The following is a 21,661-nucleotide window of genomic DNA, read 5'->3' as shown; positions in this document are numbered from 1 at the left end:
CGGGCCGGGCCGGGCCGGGCCGCGCTGCGGAGGCCCCGCGGCGGCCCCAGGTCGCCACCGCGAGCGGGCGCGCGAGACGCTGCGGCTGCCGCCCCCACCGCACAAAGCCATTACGTCATCAGCACGCGCCGCGGCCCCTCACCTCTGACCGCGCCGCGCGCCAATGGCGGCCCGCGCCGCGCCGCCCCGCCCGCCTTCACCGCGCGCCGCGCCGGCCCCGCCCCCGCAGCGCCCCGCGTGGGCCGTGCGTCATGCGCTGCGCGTGACGTCAGGGCGTGCTGACGTAGCTCAGCGGCGCGCCGCACACTGGCGCCCGGCGGGGAGGGGCTGTGTTCGGGCCGAACCGAACCGAACCGAACCGAACCGAACCGAACCGAACCGAACCGAACCGAACCGAACCGAACCGGGGCGAGCGGGGCCGGGGCCGCTCAGGATGAACTGGCTGTTCCCGCTGTCCAAGGGCGGCGGCTCTGCGGCGGCCGGCGCGCCGCTGCCCGCGCTCACGAGCCTGCAGCAGCAGAAGCAGCGGCAGATCGAGTCGCTGCGCAGCGCGCACGCCGCGTGAGTAGCGCGGCCGCGGGCGGGGGGACGCGCGGGAGGGCGGCGGGGAGCCCGCGAGGACGAGGCTGCTCCGACGGGGCTGTGCGGGGCGCGCGGCTGCCCCAGCCGCTCCAGCGCAGGGTTGCTGTCGCTGGACAGGCCTCTGCTCTGCTGTTCACCCTCTTCTGTGCGCCAGAGGCTTTAACTCCTCGGGGGAAAAAAAAAAGAGGTTTTATTTATTGTTTTCTGGTAATCATGTCACTAAACTGCCCCTCTTTGTGGTTTAGGGCACCAGAGGAAACGGACCCGGCAGCCGGGAAGGGGCAGAGCAGGGCGATCTCGGCTGTCACTTTTAAGCAGCGTAAGCTGAAAACACAGGGCCCACACCGGTGCCCTCAGTGACAGGCACATGGAAACGCAGCTCTCTTAAGGAGCTTGCAGCTGCTCAGTGAGGAGTTTCTGGATTTCTTGTTTGATTTTCCCTCTTCTCCGGACCCTTCTCCGCACGTGTACAGGTTGTGCTTGCTGTACTTGTGCTCCCTGGACCTGTTGTGTCCGAGCTAAGCTCGCACCTCCTCTCCTCTTCCTCCCTTGCTTCCTCTGGAACACCCTCTTTCAAAACACTCTTGCTCTGCAGGCAAGCTGCAGACTGCTCTCAGTGCTGAAATCAACTTCTTATGCTTCAGGAACAACTGAGTTAATTTCTGAGTAACTGATTTGTTGCAGGAGGAGCCAATTTGGATTTTTTCTCCTAGCGTTTTCTTAGAATATGTGTTTTTTCAACAAATGCTTTCATGAGTGCTATATCTTGAAGGTTCTTGGTTCACAGGGCTTCAAATTTTTGTAAGTAGCTTTTCAGAGAAACACCACTGGAAATACCTGTGAAAATGCATATAACTCAGTGCATCTCCTCCTGCAGTGGAGAAAAAGACTCAAATGATAAGCAACTAGGTCAAGTGTAACATATACTTTAAATATTTATTTGGAGGCAGCATGGCAGAGTGAACTTAAATGTGAACCACCTGAAGGTAAATGTTTTGTTAGATAAAAAGTGGAACTTTGCACAGATTTGAAGGTTGTGGGGGAATCTGACCACGGATGCTAAAAGTAGAGAAATCAAAAAAGAAGTTATTTTTTATCAAAGCTGATGGGTGATAGTGACTTGCTTGGCATTTCGCATGGGTTAATGGAGTGGAACAGCTGGGAAGTCAACAACAAGGAAGAAGTAAAGATACCACAGTGGGATTCAGAATGTCTGTTAACACCCCTAAATTATGTGGGAGGGTTAAAAGTGCTGAAATACTGGCTGGCATATGTTTATCATGCCTATCGTATGAAGAAAGAGCTAAGTGTATTGATCTGTTTTTTTGTTGTGTTGTGGGATTTTATATCCTCTGTAAGCTTCTGTGGCATTTCTGCAAGAATGAACTTGTCTGGTCTAGTTTTCTTTATGATTTTTAGACAGCAGGGTATTTGTCTAAATTGCAGCCAGTATAGTAGCTGAAGATGAAACATCTTGTCTAAATAGCAGTGCAACAACAGGAGGGGTGTTCGCTGTATTGCTAATTACTATAACTTTATCAAAGTAGGGCATGGCTTCTTGATGTAGGTACTGATTTGAAAGGGTCCTTTTCGGTTTACATGTTGAATACTTTTCCTGGAAGAAGTGGTATGGTATCTGCTTAGGTACAAAAAAAAGGATGATATAAATCTTGCTATGGCAATATTTAAGAATTAAAAAAAATCATGTCTTACTCAGCAATAAGCTGTCTACAATAAAGTCATCTTACAGTAAACTCATGACACACCATTTCTGGCAGAACAGCTGTAGTAGATACACATATTAAATGCTTTCCTAAAACAGGCTGCAGGAAAACCAACCAGAAACAGAGATACTGAACCAGTATCTTTGCTCACCTGCTAAAGCAAATGCAGTCACAAATTGTGTGGTGATTGATTTTTTTAGTTTCCTAGAACTCGTATTCAAAAATATATTTGCAGCTTAAAGCATATTAAACTTATTCCAGTGATTTCAATTTTCTTCTAAAATATTTTTATTCTAAAGAAGACTAATGGAAAAGAGGTAATGTCTTTCAGGTTGTAGGTGCAACGACTGTTACAGTGATCATGAATCGATGCTAACAGTTTCTTCTTTGTTTGACAGCATTGCAGAAATTCAGAAAGATGTGGAGTATCGACTGCCATTTACTGTAAACAACTTGACAATTAATATTAACATGTAAGTAGAGTGAGATACCTCTTTGCACCTCCTGAAAATAAATACTATTCTTATAAAAACTAGCGGTAGAATATAAATGGCTCCCATATCAAATCTGATCTCAGGAACTATAAATTTGACTTGAAACAGTAGTTTTAATGACATGAGTGAAACTAATGCATTCATGATGATTCATTATGCTCAACTCAAAGCATAACTATTTTTTTCCTATGCTCAATTTCTAAGAGTTCCTTCGCATTTTTAGTCAAAGTAAATAGCATAAAACCAAGTATTTTTGATGTCTGAGCCCTCTTCTAGTAAAAGCACGCTTAAGCAGCAGCTTGCTAATCTGATGCTAGTTCCTAGTATTTGCTCTTGCCTCAGTAAGTGTGATCTTCTGGACCAGAACTTAAAATGGATTTACATTAATATTTCCACAGAATTTACATGGTTTTTATGTGCTTTCATTATTTGCTCTGGCAAATGCTCAAAGTTATTCATATGTCTTTATTCGTTTAGCAAGGTTATTACTTGTTACTTTTTACAGGTTATTATTTTATTACAAGGTTATTACTTTATTTACAAGGTTTTAATATGTTTTCTGATATTCCTACAGGTCACACTGCATTGTCTTTATTAGAAAGTTATTAATTACTAGAGAACTGTTCTTTAGAAAATATCCCTAACACATTGCTAATTTGCTTTGTCTATGGACATAATTGCTTCATTGTTATCCAGTCCTTTTTTCCCAGCAAATGCTCTTTTCAGTTCCAAGGAAGCCTCATATTCTAATCTCTCTGAAGTGGCATTACTGACTTCTAATTTTGTAACTGAATAATCCTCTTGTGTGGCTCACATCATACTTTTCCATAGCAGTTTTCATATAAAAGTGTGTGGTTAGTAGCATGTTTTCTTTGTATAAGAAGTCTTCTTAAAACAAGTTTATGTAATAATGGTTATTTTTATATACATATTTTATTATGTTTGCAGCTTACTACCACCTCAATTTCCCCAGGAAAAACCGGTCATCAGTGTGTTCCCGCCTGTGAGACATCATTTAATGGACAAGCAGGGTATATATGTGACCTGTCCACTAATAAGTAATGTGTGTATAATTTATAATTTTACATATGCTTTTTATCTAGCAATTTTAATGCATGTTTAATGCATATTAGATTATTGCCAGTCTTTCTAGCAAAGAGAGACTTGCACGGATCCTAATCCCTCTTAAATAAGCTTAGTTTGAAAACAAAAACTCAGTAGTAATTTGAGTACTTTTTTTTTTTCTTTTCCTCTTACTACTACTATTATTGAATTCAGTATTCAGGATTTATTAAATCTAAAACTATTTTAAGACATGACGACTTAGAAAGTTACCAGGACTTTTCTGCATGGTATCAGTAGCATAGTTCTCATTTTTCTGCAGTATATTCCAAATCAAGGAAAAAGATACCTTAATGCAGTTTTCAGTTTTAATTTCTACCTGAATTCCGATAGAAAAGTGTGAAGATTGTAGTTCTAATGTGCATTTTTTAATATGTTCTTCTTTTATTTTCTTTACCAACGTAGATGCTATGCTTAATAGATTCTCCATTTATAGTAACATATTCAAATAGTGTTTGTTTCTATTCTGTTTTGAGCAGCTTTAGCATTTAAAGAAACAAAGTTTCTAAAGTATGTGAGCTTGTGTATGCAAGTTTACATTTGCTGATATGTCTCAAACTATTTACCGCAGTGCCATGTGGGTGTAATAAATCACTGTGCTCAGCATGTTTCAGAGGTGCTGGGTTCCAGAAATATTTTTCTGCTTTGTTTAGCTTCTTTCTTTTCTTTTTTTTTTTTTTGCCAGTTTACAATGCACTCAGACCTTGGGAAAATTATTCAAAGTATATTGGATGAGTTTTGGAAGAATCCACCAGTTCTGGCTTCTAGCTCAACATCGTTTCCATAGTAGGTTTTTATAAACATAATAGAACTATAGCATCTTATTTAAAATACTGCAAAGATTAAATAAGGCATTAAGGTATGGAGGAAAGAAAATGATGTCGTGGATTTATTGAGACACCATCACCTTTGGGCTTTGCAAATTGATGTGCATTCTTGATGCTTAAAAAAAACATTCTTAAAACATGACTGTTTTAAGAAGCAACACTTCTTGCATTGAATTTATAGTATCAGCATGCTAATATGACCTCTCATGCTTTCATTTTCTTGAAAAGAAACAAGTATTTACATTATCAGAAGAAAGCTTGGAGTCTCTAGAGATCATGATGTGAACAGTTGTATTTTTTTCATATTGTGTTCATAACTTTTTAGGCTAGGAAGCAGTTTTTGTTGTACAGATGTTAATTTAAATGATAATTGGATTAAAAATATTTGGCTGACTGTATCAGACCATCTTCGAGAGTAGTACTGTTTTACAGACCAGGCTGTAATGTTTTCCGTATACAATTGTGGATTTAAAAAAAAAGCTTTTTAAAAGTATTTACATATGTATTTTCAAATTCTTTAAATGCTATGCTGTAAGTGAGAATTAATAACGTGAATGCATTTTTTTTAAGACTTCTATGTGGAAATAGTTTCAATTTATGCTCTCATAAGTTTTTTGAGAAGCAGGTTTTTGAATACATTTATGAGTTGCTCTCTAACAACTAAAAAGTAGTTATTTTTGCCTGCTTTATAGTAGCAGCCAAACAGACTTGTGTAACCACAGAGTGCTATATCTAATATAAAGTGGACTTATAAGGTTAGAAGTAAATGGAAACCGAAATGTTCATCACCTTAAAGTTCAGTATTCTCTCTTGTACATGCTCTAGTAATTACAATTCAGATGATAAGGAATGTGCTGTAAGACCCTGGTTGCTGATGCTGGTGGTCTCTATTTTCAGCCTTTATAGCAACCCCCCTGGAATGCCTCCATATGCTCCCCAGGGGTTTCCATTCCTCCCTCCGTATCCGCCCCAGGAGACGGGCAGAGCTCTAGCCCCGATGTCAGTGGCCGAGTCAGTTCGTCCAGGTTACGCCGCGGAGAAACCTGCTGCTCCCTCTTACGGCTTGATCGAAGACCTGCCCCTGCCTGTGCCAACAGCAGAAGCCGTGCTGCAGGTTTGTGTGCTGGGCTTGCTGCGAGCTCTGCTTGCCAGGCACCAGCTGGAAGCCTCCTGAAGGCAGGCAGGGCAATGCCACAAACCCAAGGGGTCCTTCTAACTTACTATACTTAGCTGTGTTGCTGGTGCTAGAGAAATGGAACTGTCATTTTGTTTGGGATGAAAAGGTTTTTGAGAACAACACTGAAAGCAGAGCAGCAAGTTCTTTTTTTTCCCCTGAGTTTTGGTGAAATTAGACTTTATGCTAAATATTTATGTATTTTTTGAGCTGCACTGTATTTTTAAGTATACAGTGTCTGCAACCATGGAAAATGAAAAGCCCTAGGATTTTCTAGATAGAATTTGTCAGATAAGCACCATGTGCAGTCTCAAGCCTTTGCATGTAGGGTTTTTGCTCGTTTTCACTCGAATAGCTTCTCTTTGTGGAACTTGTGGATGTGTACCCTCCTTCCCTGACAAATGTTTTGTTTCTCTCCTCATGAGGTTAAAATTGTCTTTAGAAACCAAAGCTTTTTAATCTCAGAAAGCACATTTTGTTCATGAGAATTTTAACCTCCTGTAGGGACAGATTTTTTTCTTCTTTGGGGATTCTTTTCCCTGAGGGTTATAATTGTGAGCATGTGTGAGATACTGAAATTTCTATTTTTTCTATTTTTTTCTCTATTTTTATTTTTCCGAATTACTCTTCCTGTTTCTTTCTTGGGTTATCCGACAGATCTTGAATGGAACACTTAGCAAGATGGTATTATCTTCCTCCAAATTTGAAATGACACCTCAAATGTTCCCAAGTATTTATGTTGCCAAGATTTAGACTTATTTGAAGACTAGTGCTATATGTACTGAATACTTTGTTTTTTGTTGATGACAGATATTAATTTCCAGGCTTGGATTATCAAGAAATTGCTGTTCAGAGATTTGCTAAGCATTCCTAAACTTACATTTAGGTTGGCCAGAATGGATTTGCTTACAAGATGCCTGATGTTCCTGATACATTTCCAGAACTCTCAGAACTAAGGTAAATTTCTGGAATGTGCAAAAACTTTCATATTTCATAAAATGCAGTTATTGCAGGTCTCCATGTAATTTTTGTTATAATTGTGAATGCATCATTTCATATCAAAGTCCTTTGTAGGAATGATAAATTATTTGTTGGACGTATTATCAGCTTACTGGTAAGTAAGCCTTGTATTTAAATTTGCTTCTTGATTAGGGTAAGAACAGTAAGAACAGTATTTCAGAATTCAACACCTGGAATAAACGTCCTTTTGTACTTCTCCTAACTATCAAAGTCATCTGCTCTGTCTTCTGGAACTTCACCAGGGACTTGATTGCTGCTAATACAGGGATTGTAAATCTTGAAGGAGAAGGTGGCATAAGAAAGTGGACTGGCTTTGCATCTAAAAGTATTATCTTGTCACACTTCAAAGATTTCCACAGTAACGTGCTATGATCTATTAAGGCAGGCTGCTTAGTCTGTTGTCTGTGTTTGAAGGGCTGATTTTTTTTTATTAATTACGAGAGGATTTTAGGAACTTTGTATATTCCCTTCCTGATTTCATCTTTCTGGTGTTGCTTAATTGGAAGCTGCATTGTTGGAAGGAAGGAAAAAAGACATTTGGCAAGAATAAGTTCTGGGGTTCTGGAGATCTTTTAAGAATGTGTTGAAATTAGCTAAATGCAGTGTAAGTTCTAGCAGCATCTCTATTATGTAACAGAAAGGTTTGTGGTTGTGAGTTTTTTGTATGTGGTGGGCGGATATCTTTTAGAAATGAAACATTTCAGCATTTCAGGGAAGTCTTGTATTTCCAAGAAGACCAGCTTAAGTTCCATGATTCTTGTAAGCAAGGTGAGTCTTTTGTTGGCAATATGGTGATTGTATCTAGAAGTCATGAATGATGTTGGAGCTGTGCTGGATGATGTCACGTCCCTTCATGAGACGTAAGGCTTAAAATGACACTTTCACACGCAACTTATATTGTCTGATTCAGAGAGTAGGGCATATCATCCCAGTTTACAAGTAAATATCTCAAACGTCCATGTTTTGTCAAAAATAAGTAACTCTGCGTGTTTGCTGTTAGTTTTAAATCTGCTTTCTTTCTTTTTGAATCTAGTATATCACAGCTGACCAGTATGAATGAGCAAGAGGAAGTGTTACTGGAACAGTTTGTGAATCTGCCACAGCTGAAGCAAGTCATTACAGACAGAGATGAATTAGTGACAAGTATTGAAGAGCTGGCAAGTAAGTTGTCAAACACATTAGCATCTCTGGCTGGATTCCAGGAACTAAATCCTTAAAAAATAATAAGAACAGTGATTTTATTTTACAGAAAAAAATTTGTTGTTGGAGCCTAGCTTAGAGGCAAAAAGACAGACAGTGTTGGATAAAGTAAGTACACAATGAAAACTTTTCCAGAAAGTGTTATGTATTTTCGGAGGGAAAAACATTCTTTCTTTTTATTTCCAGTATGAGCAACTCACACAGATGAAAGCAGCCTTTGAGAAAAAGATGCAAAGACAGCATGAACTTAGTGAGGTATATAATCCCTATTTCACTTTCTTTTTTTTTTTTTTTTTTTTAAAAAAAAAAGAATACTGAAAGTTTTCACTTGTGCATTTATCCGTGACAAGTGTTCTTCTGGTTGAACTCTTCTTTTATGAAATAATGAGTTTTATTTATGTCTCATGAGCTAAAACAGAGTCAAGTGTGAATTAACTTAAACCAATGTTAGGATTGCACTGCTGTTTTTTATAGTAGGTAGAAACAGGGTTGGAAGAATGTGATGAATGAGCCTTTTGACCAATTTAGGTTTAATTTTATAGCAAACAGTTTAAAGAATAAAAATATTTCTAGTGAAGTCTTGTTTAAAAAAAAAAAAAGTACCCATTTAACGTGAAGAATCTGTAAAACTGTACCTGATGAAAATGGTTAAAACCATTGCTGTTCAACTTTAAATTCTGTTGTTCGTTAGGTATGCGAGCATATTACATATAGTGTCCAACTTTGCACAAATAGAGGGAAGTCATTATTTCAGAACCTAACATGGGTAAGGAGAGAATATTTTTTAGGATATTTTCTGGGTTATGCATTAACAGATGCAACTTATGAAACTTTTGATATAGAAATTGTTTTATTGCTTGCAAGGTTTTTGCTTGAATACAGTAATCCAGAAAGACGTGTATAGTGTCTGAATTTCAAAGTGCCTGAAATGTAACAAAAGTGAAATCACAAGTAGGTAAATTATATAATAGCAAAATAAATGACCTAATTAGTGATCTAAATGTGTTGAATGCTTTCTTACTTGAAAATCAAAACAGACTCACTGCTAATAATCTTCTTCCTGACTGATGTAATTAGTCTTAACACAGAGATAATCGCTTGGCATTGAGAAACTTCCTAGTTGTCTAGAACTTCTCAAGGGTAGGACAGAACATCGCACTGTTAGCTTTCCTTTTTTCTGATTTATTTTATTAATGTTTAGGAGGGTGAGAGCTGGAGTTGCAGATTGTTTTTGTGCTTTTTTTATCCCCATGTGTGCTATGTCTTTGAGATGCTTGCTTTGTGCCAGTCTCCTTTTATTTCTTTCTCAAAGCTCCAGGCAAGGGTTTTCCCTTGCACTGTGGGTGTATGTTTTCTCTCTTATGAGAACAGACTTTCCTTATTTTCACAAGAGTACTGATTAAACCAACAGGGTGTTTTCTGGTTGTGAGGGGTACAAGCCTCTAAACTTTAAATCGATATAGAAAGACCATCATGCTGCACTTGCAGTTCTGAACTGCAAAACGAATCATGTTCTAATTGTTCTAGCATAATGGCAGAAAAATAATGAAATTATGAACAATAAGCAGAAATAGAAGTTCGAGTTTCTAAAAGCCTGTAAGAATGAATATACTGGACCAGATTAGCAGTCCAGCTACTTCTGGGCGGTAGTGCCGTGCATAGCTCTCCCTGGATTCTTTTCCACAGATCCCTCCAATGAGAAGAGTTTTTAGTCTCCCTTTTGCTCATGTTTGTCTGATATGCTTAGTATGCTGTGGTGATAGAGAGCCATGCATAATCTGTTTAAGGAACCTCTTTATCTTGTTTAATGCTACCTACAAACCTCCATGGATTATCACGAGTTTTTGTGGTGAAAGATGCAGTGAATGTCTAATCTCCCTTTACTCTGCAAGATTTTATTTTTTTTTCTTTTCCAGGTTAGATTCCTAATCCACTAGTTTTCATAATTTGATTTAAAAAAAAAATCCTTGTGCTTTAAATGCACAACCAAGCAGAAATCTTTACTTGGACTTTAAGCAGAACAGCTTTTCTGTTTTTCCTAACTGCTTCAGGTGCAATAAAATGAAAGGCCCAACATAAACTGCTCTGAGATTCACTGAATAAAGACAATGTGAAGCAGTAGTTTGCTCAGAATTGCGTTTCTGTTGGTTAAATGTTTTTCTCTTTGCTGGGCTGTTCAGTAAGGGCGAAAATGCTGTTAAGTTTTACAGACATCATGTGGATGTTGTTTTCCATAATACCTATTGCAGGGACGAAGTGAGAGAAATTCCATATTAATAACATTCAGTTTGGAAACCTAAATTATGATTGACTGAGTCATTAGGAAGTTATTCAAAAGCTGAGCCAAAGGGGACTTTTGTCACCTTAAACTTTTCCTGAGTTTGATTTTCAGTTGTGTCTACTGAGGGCAATTAAACCATGAAACCTCTATGAAGAAATTTTGCACTCAGAAACATGACAGAATCTGGATACTTTCAGTGTGGGAGAACATCAGTGAAGTTGAAAAGCTTATCATGCTTTTGAGAACAAGATTGTGAATCAAGTTGAGATCAAGAACCAAGCTGGCAACACTTCTCAAATTGAATCATTTTTAGTTTATCAATTTATACTGTTCCTTGGAGATGATGCTTTATTCAGTCCCTTAGTCTCTTATGTCATAATACTAATGCTGTCTCTGTATGTCCTGTTTTTATGTAATCATTTATCTATTTTGTCCTTGGAGATAGGAATTTTGATGGACAATTTAGTATTAAATAGGTGTCTTTATTTTTAGAGTTGCAGTCCAAGTGCTCTGCAAGCCAGATTGAAAGTAGCTGCTCATGAAGCTGAAGAGGAATCTGACACCATTGCAGAAGACTTTTTGGAAGGCAAAACTGAAATAGATGACTTTCTCAGTAGTTTTATGGAAAAGAGAACAGTATGTAATGAATAACTCATTCTAATCTGAGATATACAGTGTATAGTAAATAAATTTAAGACTTCAGCAGACTTGACCAATTTGTGATTCAGAGTGGTAGTTTAGCAAGCTTTAACATTTGAAAAATATATACATAAGAGGCTTCAGTCACTTCAAACTTTTATGTTCCTTTAAAGGAGCATAAGTTTTTAACACAGCAATGCAAGGATCTCTTCTAAGGCTGTGCTGTTACAGGTGGTTTTTTGTCCCATGTGCTTCTTTATTTTCCTCTATTTTTTTACAGCATAGCTACAAGGGTATTTTTAAATTTGAAAAGAATTCTGTAGAGAGTGATACCTTGTATTAAGCAACCCTATCCCTTAATAAATTAAGCTATCTAAACTTTTAATTGATCTCCATTTGGCTATGGATATTGCCAAACAATTAACAGGTTTATAAATCACTTAACTGCAGTCTGACAAGAGCAACTTGGGAGCTTACCTTTTCCTTAAGCATATCTAATAAGTGTGTTTCATAAGATAGGAGATGATTGCTTTCTGCTGTAATTGCCTTGAAGTGATGTTATCAAAATATAGACAGTTACTCAGCTTGAATGTTGGAAGGGAGATAATTTGCACCTCCTTATTTTTTAAAAGAGCCTGCAAAGTAGCTAAATCATTAATGAGGAACTGTGGTATGTGTAGTCCAAAATCCCTTTCACTGGTCCTGTGTCTTGTGTTTTAGCTCTGCCACTGTAGAAGAGCCAAAGAGGAAAAACTTCAACAGGCAATAGCAATGCACAGCCAATTTCATGCTCCGCTATAGGTAAGCTGCCCTTCTAATATTTGTGGTGAATTTGCTTTTGTTTTCTGATTCTGCCACATTGTCACTTGCTCAAATTTTCTGTTTAGGCCTGTATGTGCTGCACCTGTTGTTAATTCTAAAGCTTAATATATGAAGGAGTTCATGTCTAATTATGGAAATTTGTCTTTACAGAATTCCTGCAAACTAGACGTACCAAGAGAAGAGAGAACAAACCCAATAAAGCACACTTTATAATATCTATTATTTGCAAAATAAGCATTTCATCCGTGGTTGTATTTCTAGAGGAGATTGTATACAGAACTGGGACTGTTTTTGTACAAATTGGAATGTCTCTTTATATTCTCATTGTACTCAAGAAATTCTTCTATTGCAATCTTTGCACTAATTTCTTGTATTTATTGTTGATAGTTCTTATTATACTTGAGTTTCTGCTGCTATACTCCATTCTTCAAAGATTAAATATCAAAACATGTGATTTTGACAAGCTTTTTACATTTTTATAAAACATTCATATCTTTTGTATTCCTAACTCTAAACATAGGTTGGATCTATGAAAAAAGTTTGAGACAGGTGGTGATAGGGCTTTGGAAACTGAAGTTAATTATTTGAGATTGGCAGTGAATTCATAGGTTGTTTTTTTTTTTTCCTTGAGGCCAAAAATGTTCAACACTTTTTTTTTTTTTTTCTTGAAGTAATAATACAAAACTGAATATAGACTGTATTGTGGTTTTGGATAAGTGGATTTGAACTAAGCAAAGTATGTTTTGGAACAAATTATATTGGTATCAATCAAATAAATGATCTCTAGATTTAATATGTTACTCAGCACTAATGGAAACTTGATTTCAGGTGTGGCATGGTACCTACAACTGTAATTAAATACAACTTTCACTTAACAATTTCATTTTCGTACTTGATTCTCCTGGGAAAGGCAAAATTCAAATCACTTCCCAGTTTTGATAACTCCTACAATGTGAATACATCCATCATGTGAGGAACTTGAAAGCACTTTACAGAAACTTAATTCTGAAGTTCTTTGTGAAGTAGCAGTTATTTTCTGTGTGTGTTTTTTGATTTTCAATGAACAAAAACTGTTTTGTCTAGGGTTACAGTGTGCTATGTCAAGGCCAGAAATGAAAATCTGGAGCAGTGAGTCTTAATCCTTTCCTGTCTCAGGAGTCTCAGGATATGTATATATTTCTTTTGTATGGGAGATGCATCAGGAAAGAATGGATAGTGTAGCCAAAGTCCAAGTCTAGTGCTCTGTAGGAGAAAAATACAACCCTGGAATGCACACGTGTATATTATCTCTCACTGTGAAAAGACACATTCTTATTTGTCTTGTCAGTGAATTAAGTTTTCACGCAGAAAGTTAGGTTCTAGAAGAAAATCTAGTTGTACAGTGATGGGACAGAAATAAGGTAAAACGTGCAGAGATGTACTAATCTATTAGGAATCCTGATTTTTCTTTTTTTCCTCTGTATGCTTTGCCAGGAACCAGTTTAGAGAACAGCCATTTTGTAGCCAAGATGTTATATCTGCAGTATCTAGAGTCATAACATGCTGCAAATTCAAGTCTTGGGCTAAAGCGGGTCAGGCCAGGACAGTGTTTTCTGTATCCTAAAGTCAGTGCTCGTCTAGCAAAGTGGAGTAGTGTGTGTTTCTTCCAAAGAGATATAAGTGAGTAAACTTGAAGTTACAGAAGACACATTAGCACAGACAGAAGTCTAATCCACAAATTAGGAAATCTTCAAATAGGGCTTCAGGTTGTGCCCTGTCATATTTTACAATAGTGTGATGATCTGTCTTAAGTTACCGCTTTCCAGGGTGAGGAAACTTATTTTTTTCTACTTATGGAGGCTTTTATTTGTGGATTGTTCATTCATTTTTGGTTAAACTTGCCCAAAATTTGCCACTAAATGTCCCAGGCAGATAGAACTTGCTAAATCAAATCAAAATGAAATGCTTAGGTGCCTGAACCTTGTAAGTCCTACTGGATAAGAAATGGTTTGAAGAATATTTCCTTTCACAAAAAAAGTTTGTTGAGTGTGTGTATCAGTCCCTTTCTTGACCTTGCACTTTTGCCAGCATCCTAATTAAAGTCATAATTCAAAATGAGACCCTCTGAAAGTCTTTCTGGATGGTCCGAGTGTTGTCATCCCTGCAGCTCTGGTAAGATGAACTCTTACCTTCAGTGTTACATTTTTGGCAAATTCCATCTACCTTTGCACTGAGCATGCACGTTGTTCTGAATATTTTGGAGTATCTAGGTAAGGAGTTTAGACTGGAGATGAAATTCTGTGTAGGGTTATCTTTTTTTTTTTTTTTTTCCTTTCCCTAAACAGAGAAAGGGACAGATGGCCAAATATTTGGTGCTATTCATCAGTTGAACAAGTGTTTATCTTACACATTTTGTAATAGTTGGGAAGAACAGAATTTGTCCTCATCTGCTGCCTCCTGCCGAATGTTACGTGACGTGGTGCTCTCCTAAGGCTGAACTTTCTACCTAGGTCACCTTCAGAGGATTTGCTTCCCAAGCAAGTTCTAATTCTCAACACTTCCGCTTTTCCCCTTAGGCTACTACTGTGTTTTTAAGACAAAACGTAAATCACGGGTTTCTGATGGCACTGCAGGAGAGTCTAGAAAAAAAAAGTCCATGTTTGGTTCCTTGTTCAGGGATGTGGATGTTGAGGGTTCTCTTTTCTGCCTCTGTTCCCTTGTAGTTGCTGTTCCCACACTTCTCCCCTATTTTTAGCCCCTCATGCAGTCACAAACTCTTTCATTGAGAGAAATGGATGTGTGTGTTGGGTGAGGGGGTGCTGGGTCAGCTGCCAGTGTCCTGTAGCATGCAGAAAAGGCCAACCTGTTTCTGGTTCTCAAAGAACAAGCCAACCCCATATGGGGTTATAGCTCTCTTGATTTAGTCTCACACTAGTTGTGCCGATGAAGGTTTTTCTCCTAATCTTCGTTCTGTCAGTAGAAGACCTAGTAGACACTGATCGTGTTCTGTCAAACAAATCAATCATCATGTTTCTAGCACACTGATAGTGTTAAGAGCTTCCCTTTTGCAGAAAGGTGAAGTGTAGCTGTAACTCCAACTTGAAACTATTTCTTATGAAGTGTAGGAAAATGGAAGCTATTGGATACCTAATCTAAAATCTCTTTAAAATGTGTCAAGTGAACTTTTAAGGAGCTGGCAGTAGTAGGGAGTGTTCAGAGTGACTTCTGGAGAGTTGCAGGATGCTGTGTTCATGCCATGTTTCTGCTAGCATGAAATCCAAGAATAGGAGGTGATGTGTCTTTGGGACTGCTGTAGTTTCCTGGCAGGAGGATTGCATTTGGTAGTGCAACAGCTGATTGAATTGGCTTTTGATATATTCTAACTTCTGTGCTAAATGCTTTCTGTGGTAGGATTTAAGCCCCTTATTGCTCCCTGAGGTAAATGACTAGTGAAATCCAGAACTGCAATCTCTGTATGTTTGTAACTGACTGTATTTTTAAATGTCTTTGGTTTGCAGTATAAGGCTATGAAATCAAGTTACTTCAGAGTGAGATATATATGTGGTATACACAGGATGGTATGCAATTGTGGAGTTAATGGCACTTTCTTATGGGCGTTACAGAAAGTCTTCATAGATTTCACAGTATGTTTGACATGTTAATCTCTTCTAAAGGTATTGACTGTCAGCTATGTATAGCTATGCTGGACACAACTACAAGCAATAGTAAGATCTAAGTAGTACCTGGTATTATAGTTGTTGTTTGCTCTGTAAACTGCTCTGCAGTTTTGTCTCTCCTGCCCTTGACCAAATACAGAAATGAGAAACCTTTGTTAGTCTTGTTTCTGTCCAAGTTGTTTTTGCTACTTCCTTCAAAGACCAGGAATGTGCTCCTGAGAGAAATGTGGAGACTTTCAGGTAAAGCTGAATTAAAACTCTGGTGACAAACTTAAGTCAGTTATCACAGCCTTACTGTGTACATGACTCTGCATAGTAAATACTGTAATGTGTTGAACTTGCAAATAAACGCTTGGGGATTTCTAACAATTCTGGTAATTGTCTGTGTTGTGGGTGGATTTGTGCCATTCAGGACTTGTTGGGTGGATACACAATTGGAAAACATTTTGCAAAGAACAAGCAGTTTACACAGTCTGCAGTAAACTAGCTTAGGACAAACTTTTATTCTTTTTAACCCTATTTAACCATTTTGGCAGCGGTAGTTCTTGGAGCCTTCTTCACTAGAATGAGCTTCTGCTTTGAAAGCCCCTACTGCAGCTTTGTCTGCTGCTTTTGTAAATGCTATGTCTTGCTCAGATGAACGTAAAGGTCTTTTTTGTTTTGTTTTGTTAGTAATAAGTTAAAAAGGAAATTTATATGTCAGTAATATGGAAATACCTTAACATAGTAAGAAAATGATGGCACTTTATTTTTTTGAAACAAAATAAATGAATTGGTGGCTGTGGCAACCAATGCACATTCATGATGAGTCCTTGCCTGAACTCAGTGTGATTCTCATGGACCAATAAGGCTTCTCCAGAATATTTTGTACTAACAAACCACTAAACTGTATTTTAAAGATCGAAAATAACTTGATTGCAGGTACTTGACTGACAATTTAAATAATATGGCTATGAATCTTATCCTTTTCGTTCAATCCCTACCTTTTTTCCTGTTAATCCATTCTCTGGCAGTGTCCTCTGGACACTCTTCTGGCATGAGAGCTGTGGCAGTCTTCCCACGGGTGATGAGCTGAGGTACTTCTGACTTGACCACCCGCACCCTGCTCTCCTCTGAATTGCCAGTGCCCGGCCTGTCCCTGCAGATTCTCACTCACCTGCTCCACAGAGTGGACAGGGGACCAGCTGCCCTCCAGCTTCAGCCCATTGCCTTGGCTGAGGTGCTTGTTCTCTGTTAGAGGGTTTCTGTGCACACGTGGGAACAACATCCACATAAAAGCTTCAGTTTAACTTGTCAGCAGTGACAGAATGCTCATCCTCATTGCAGTTACCTTCTAATTATTGGGTTTTTTGAGATGATTGTAATTATTAGTCTGTTATCAAACACAATTTATGCTATATAAACCCCTGCTCTGGCTTGCTGCTTTTCTTAAAGAATGCAGCTCTCACTGCTAATTGTAGAGAGCTTTACTTCCTGCCTCCCTCCCTCCTATTACTGTTTTTTCCCCCCTTTAATCATGACTATATGCTATATATGAAGAAAAGAGAGAGGCAACTCAAAATGAACGATACATTTCTCAGCTCTTTGGAATCTATTTCCATTTATTACTGCATTGGCCTGCATTGTGGTCTACCAATAAAAGCTACTAATGTGTTCATTTTTCCTGTCTGTTCTTCCAGTCAGGGATTTCTTTGTAGAGAAAATTTAGCTTTTGATCCCATTGCTTTCCGTGTCACTTCAGGGCGCCTTTTCATACTAAAAGGTGGTTTGAATTCAATGAGGCTAAAATTATACCATAGAAATCTGTAATACTCTCCTAATCCCTTCTTTCCTGTAGTTTGTCATGCTCACTTGTGTCCCATTTCAAATTCCAGTGGGATTACTGCCAGAGTTGAAAGAATTTGCAGCAGAGGGAAGACTCGCACAGCCTACAAGAAATTAAGGTAGTTCAGCATCTTTCCATCCTCTATCTCTTGTTTAAAAAAACAAAACAAAAACAAAACAAAAAAAAGCCATAATTGGTTCCCATATAATGAAGGCAAGTCAGCTGAGATTGAGTTAGTTTTATTAGTTATCCTTTGTGGCTTCCTTACGAGTTTAAACTAATGAATTCAAGTATCAAAGTAGGAAAAATATGAAAATCTTAATCTAATTGACAAAATGCTTCTTCAGTAACTGAGGAATTATGTTGCAAAAATCAGGAAAGCAAAACATTCTTTCATGCACTACTAGTATGGAAGAACATAACACTGTATCTCCCAAGTATTTATTTGGAAGTATTTCCCACCGGGTTGTTCTAACACAAGTATATACATTACAACAGAACAATAATAACTAATGCAAAATTCTAAAAACTGAAAAATGTATCACTAAGCTGCTAAATAAAGACTTAATTTAAACTATGTTAATATTAAAGTTGTAAAGCTAGTTACGAGAAATTGCATAAGCAACATGAGGACAGTGCTTTAAATTTGCATATATTCATGTTCAGTATTTATTTATAGACATATGTCTAAAAGCACACAATAATATAACAATATCACAATTTTACATTTTAAAGAAATGCAATATTGCCTAGTCTCAAGCTGATTCTTAAGCAGAATATTTTTGTCAAGTTTTCATTGCTGAGTTTTCAACATTTTCCTTTATATTGAGAAAACCCATTCAGAGATTCCTTTAATGCCATAAACTTTACAGTCTATGTTCAAAATATGAAATATATTTTAAAAGCACAATTAAAATCAAGACTTTCATTTATTTAAAAATCCATAAAGATTTTAAAAGAAGGCTAGATTCTCAGTAGACTTTACATTATCATAGCTCTATTTTAATTGAGTTACAGTGTTTTCTCAAATTCAGGATCTGGCCTTTCCAGTATAACATTAAGATGAATGAATCTTGCCATCAGGAATTGAAGTATTTGTTCGAACGCAGAACCTCCTTTAGGAGATAGTCAATTCAGTACTGTGAACAATCAGTTTTTTTTTTCAAATAATGCAGTTTCTTAGAATAAAAAGCCATTCCACAAAAGCAGACTGAATAATAGAACTGTAAACTTTCAAATTGAGGTATATTTATGTAATTTAACTCTGCCTGTCAGTCTGTCCTTGAAGGAAGAATATGAAATACATCTAAAATAAGTTACTTTTCCACCATAGTTTTCCAAGAAGATAAGACCAAACATAAAAATTCTTTTTTAAAATGCTTGTTCTAACCGTTAAAAAAAAAAGAAAAAAGTTGCAAGAATTACAGCCCCACATGTATGCTGTTTCAAAAACTCCTAAGCTTTAAATATTTTTCCAAGGCTTATTTCTCTATATATGGTTATGAAAGCTGTAGCGCTTACATTTTAAAACTGAAAAGTTTTAAACCAAATTTGGAGAATAAACTTTTATTGTTCTACTCCATTTCAACTCATAGGTTAAAATAAAAAAGGCTGGACAATGAGCAAAGAATCCTTTGAATTGGTTGATTTGCATTAGCACTGCCATGCTCAGTTTGGCAAGTTTATTGTTAGTTAGCAAGATTTGCAAGGGAAACATTGTGTGTGAGTAAAAAAATAATAATTCTGCTTAGTTTATTTTAAACACTAAAATTGGAAAGAAATACTAATGGTCCTAGTTCCTTTATTCACATAACCTTCCTTTAACTTTGGCCTGGGAGCAATGCTTTCAAAAGTGATTTAGACTTCCTATTCCATACTGTGTTGATACCTCACTCCCACTGAAATAAAACATTGATAAGCAGGAATGAAATTAGGCTGGAGTATTAGTATTTTTATTACCTTTAAATGTAGCCATTGTCTCATTTAGACAATTCTGAAGAGGAATAAAGTGTCAGCAGTAGAACTTGGGAACAAAATGAGAAGCCTGGAGTACCCTGCCAGGCACTTACCTTGTAGAGTGCTACATTACTATGGACAGTATGCAAGTGTTTGCATATTCCTCCAAACTTCTCACAAACCACTGAGCTTTTGTCACTGGGTGAGATCTGAGTACACACCGGGCTCGCTCTGGTGCAGCAGCTAGTCACTTGAGGATCTTTTGGCAAGATGAGAACCCTAAGCAAGGCTATTGATTTGTTAATTTTACTTTGCCTTGAGAGATTTTAATAGGAGACTATGCAAAATAATTGTTGAAATTGAAAGCTTGACACCTCCCATGGAAAAAAAAAATGAAGAACATACACAATATGCCTGAAGTCAGAGCTCAACAAAAGCAAGTTTTGATTCACCAGTAAAGCTAACACTATCTTCTACTTTCTTCATATGCATAGCAATACTTTGGAATTTCACATCTTTGGAGAGCTATTATTTTGTACAATAATTTATGGAAACAAATTTACAAATTGAGGAATAATGTGCAGCTAAAACAAACACCACAATGGCTTAAATAAATATTTTTAACAGCAACGAGTACTGTTATTTAGTGTTATGTCTAACAACTAATAATGGCTTACTTTTCTTAGATCTTTACTTACACAATTGCACAGTTCTCTTTCTTTGGGTTATTAATTTCTTTAGGCCACAGACCATTCCCATTCTGTTTGAAGGAAAAAAAAATGTCATTCCAGACCATGAAAGACACAGCCCCGCGTGGCTCTGGCTCCTTGCTCCTACACAGGTATTTCAGAGCGCCAGAAACGCCGCCTCGTCGGAATCTTTGCCGCTGTCTTCGCTAGGCAGGCAGCCCCTGACGCTTGGGGACCTGCAGCTCAAGTCCTCCACGCCCGACTCCTGGTCGCTGTTAACCGAGAGGTCCGGATCAGAGCTTTTCAGGTTGTCCTGGGTCAAAATCAGGGCTGAATCCTCTTCATCCCCTTGTGAAGGACTTCGGGATGGGAATGATTTCAGGTCGTTGTTGTACTCCTGGGGGGTGTTAGCCAAGCTGATGTTGAAAGTAGAGCGCCCTAACTCTTTGTTTTGGTCTTGGTGCTTACTCTTGAATTTATTATCATTTAATTGCACTTTCTGAAGACTTGCCAATCTCTGAAATAAAGAAAAAAAATACATATATTGCGAACATAGATTTGTAGCCCGTTTCTCCTTTGAAGTGTGGTGGTTGGATTTTTGGGGGGGGGGCCTTATTAAAATATATAGCCATTATAATTACGTAGTTGAGTCCAGCCAACTGTCATCCTTTAAAATTGCCTATTTGACCATTAATGTCTGTAGGGTGTGAGAAATGCAGAATGAGTCACAGAGGGATGTAAAACTTCGCAAGAATGGTACTTTTGCAACAAAATCAAGGTGAAATGTTATTCTTAAATTCAAAAAAAATTCCATCCTGTATTTTATAGATGGCAAAGGCAAAACATTTCCAGTAAGTGAGAACAAAAGTGATAGCCTTGAGATGCCCTCGTGACAGTAAATGATGTAGCACATGGGGGGACTGCGCAGAATCTGGAGCTGGGGTTAGTTCAGCTGTGAAGCCTGATGCTCAAGATCAAGTTTGAGTTACCTCTCCTAAGGCCTCCAGCTCTTCTTCCAGCTGCTGCGTTTCTTCCTTCACTGCCATCAGGTAATCAGTAACTGACTGGCGCGGGTGCAGCCCCTTCTCAAAGCGGTTGTACATCCCGCTCCAGAACCTGCAGGTGGTGGAGAGGTCAGCAGTGGCTTCAGGAGACGTCAGTACGGGCCACCCTACGCACTCGCCGGCCCTGCTGCCATCACTGGAGTGCACACAAGTTCTGCAAGTTCACTGAAGGTTGGTAAGATGCACAGTGTGTTTGTGCTGGGGCAGTTCTAAAGATTTAAATCTGTGCACAAACCCAGCTTAGACCAACTCTAATGTGTAACAGAAAGAAAGATCGTTGTGCCTTTGGTCTAGTCAGAAAGCCGCGGGGGGCTCACTGATTCTGCTTTTAATGATTGAAGACATTAACTATCAAGAAGAATTGCACAGCCTAAAAAAGGAAGTTGTTGTTGTTAGTGGCCTGTATGGAAACGTTAGTGTTATGTCCTGTTGATAAGCTAAAAAATATCAATGGTCTTGTAACTATTAAACCCCCACTTGCTGCATCCTTATTTTGGGATATGTTCACAGGCAGTTTTGCCAGTGGTCTACAGTCAACCTGATTTACTAAAGTGATAGAGATTTGTTTTATTGCTTTTTCCCTCCT

General features: G+C 38.2%; 2 protein-coding genes across 2 annotated transcripts in view; one reads left to right on the top strand and one right to left on the bottom strand.

Moving 5' to 3' along the window:
• The first annotated feature begins 422 nt into the window (after nucleotides 1-422).
• On the top strand, nucleotides 423-12,763 carry VPS37A (VPS37A subunit of ESCRT-I). Its single transcript, XM_088524671.1, has 12 exons — nucleotides 423-561; nucleotides 2,705-2,779; nucleotides 3,749-3,863; nucleotides 4,608-4,708; nucleotides 5,647-5,863; nucleotides 6,810-6,880; nucleotides 7,977-8,104; nucleotides 8,193-8,251; nucleotides 8,330-8,398; nucleotides 10,917-11,060; nucleotides 11,784-11,864; nucleotides 12,036-12,763. Exons 1-11 carry the CDS (start codon nucleotides 434-436, stop codon nucleotides 11,862-11,864), a joined length of 1,188 nt encoding a protein of 395 aa, XP_088380797.1. The 5' UTR covers nucleotides 423-433; the 3' UTR covers nucleotides 12,036-12,763.
• Nucleotides 12,764-20,125: 7,362 nt separating this feature from the next.
• Nucleotides 20,126-21,661, bottom strand: part of MTMR7 (myotubularin related protein 7) — a 36,335-nt gene continuing 34,799 nt past the window's right edge. The window contains exons 13-14 of the mRNA XM_088524660.1: nucleotides 21,001-21,127; nucleotides 20,126-20,528 (exon numbers count right to left, since the gene is read on the bottom strand). Coding sequence (XP_088380786.1) covers nucleotides 20,169-20,528; nucleotides 21,001-21,127 — 487 coding nt within the window. The 3' untranslated portion in view covers nucleotides 20,126-20,168. The remainder of the gene's footprint in view (nucleotides 20,529-21,000; nucleotides 21,128-21,661) is intronic.

This window comes from Tinamus guttatus, unplaced genomic scaffold, assembly GCF_059628265.1.
Source record: "Tinamus guttatus ecotype Peru unplaced genomic scaffold, ASM5962826v1 Tinamus_guttatus_pri_ptg000213l, whole genome shotgun sequence".
NCBI lineage: Eukaryota > Metazoa > Chordata > Aves > Tinamiformes > Tinamidae > Tinamus > Tinamus guttatus.
The sequence above is the reverse complement of the archived record's forward strand: the minus strand, read 5'-3'. Positions and strand labels throughout refer to the sequence as shown.

Bases quoted from the DNA above. Each gene is read 5' to 3' on its own strand.
- VPS37A (XM_088524671.1), top strand. From the start codon at position 434: ATGAACTGGCTGTTCCCGCTGTCCAAGGGCGGCGGCTCTGCGGCGGCC. The intron at 2,780-3,748 runs GTAAGTAGAGTG...TTATGTTTGCAG, and splicing joins TTGACAATTAATATTAACAT to CTTACTACCACCTCAATTTC. The intron at 11,061-11,783 runs GTATGTAATGAA...CTTGTGTTTTAG, and splicing joins GTTTTATGGAAAAGAGAACA to CTCTGCCACTGTAGAAGAGC.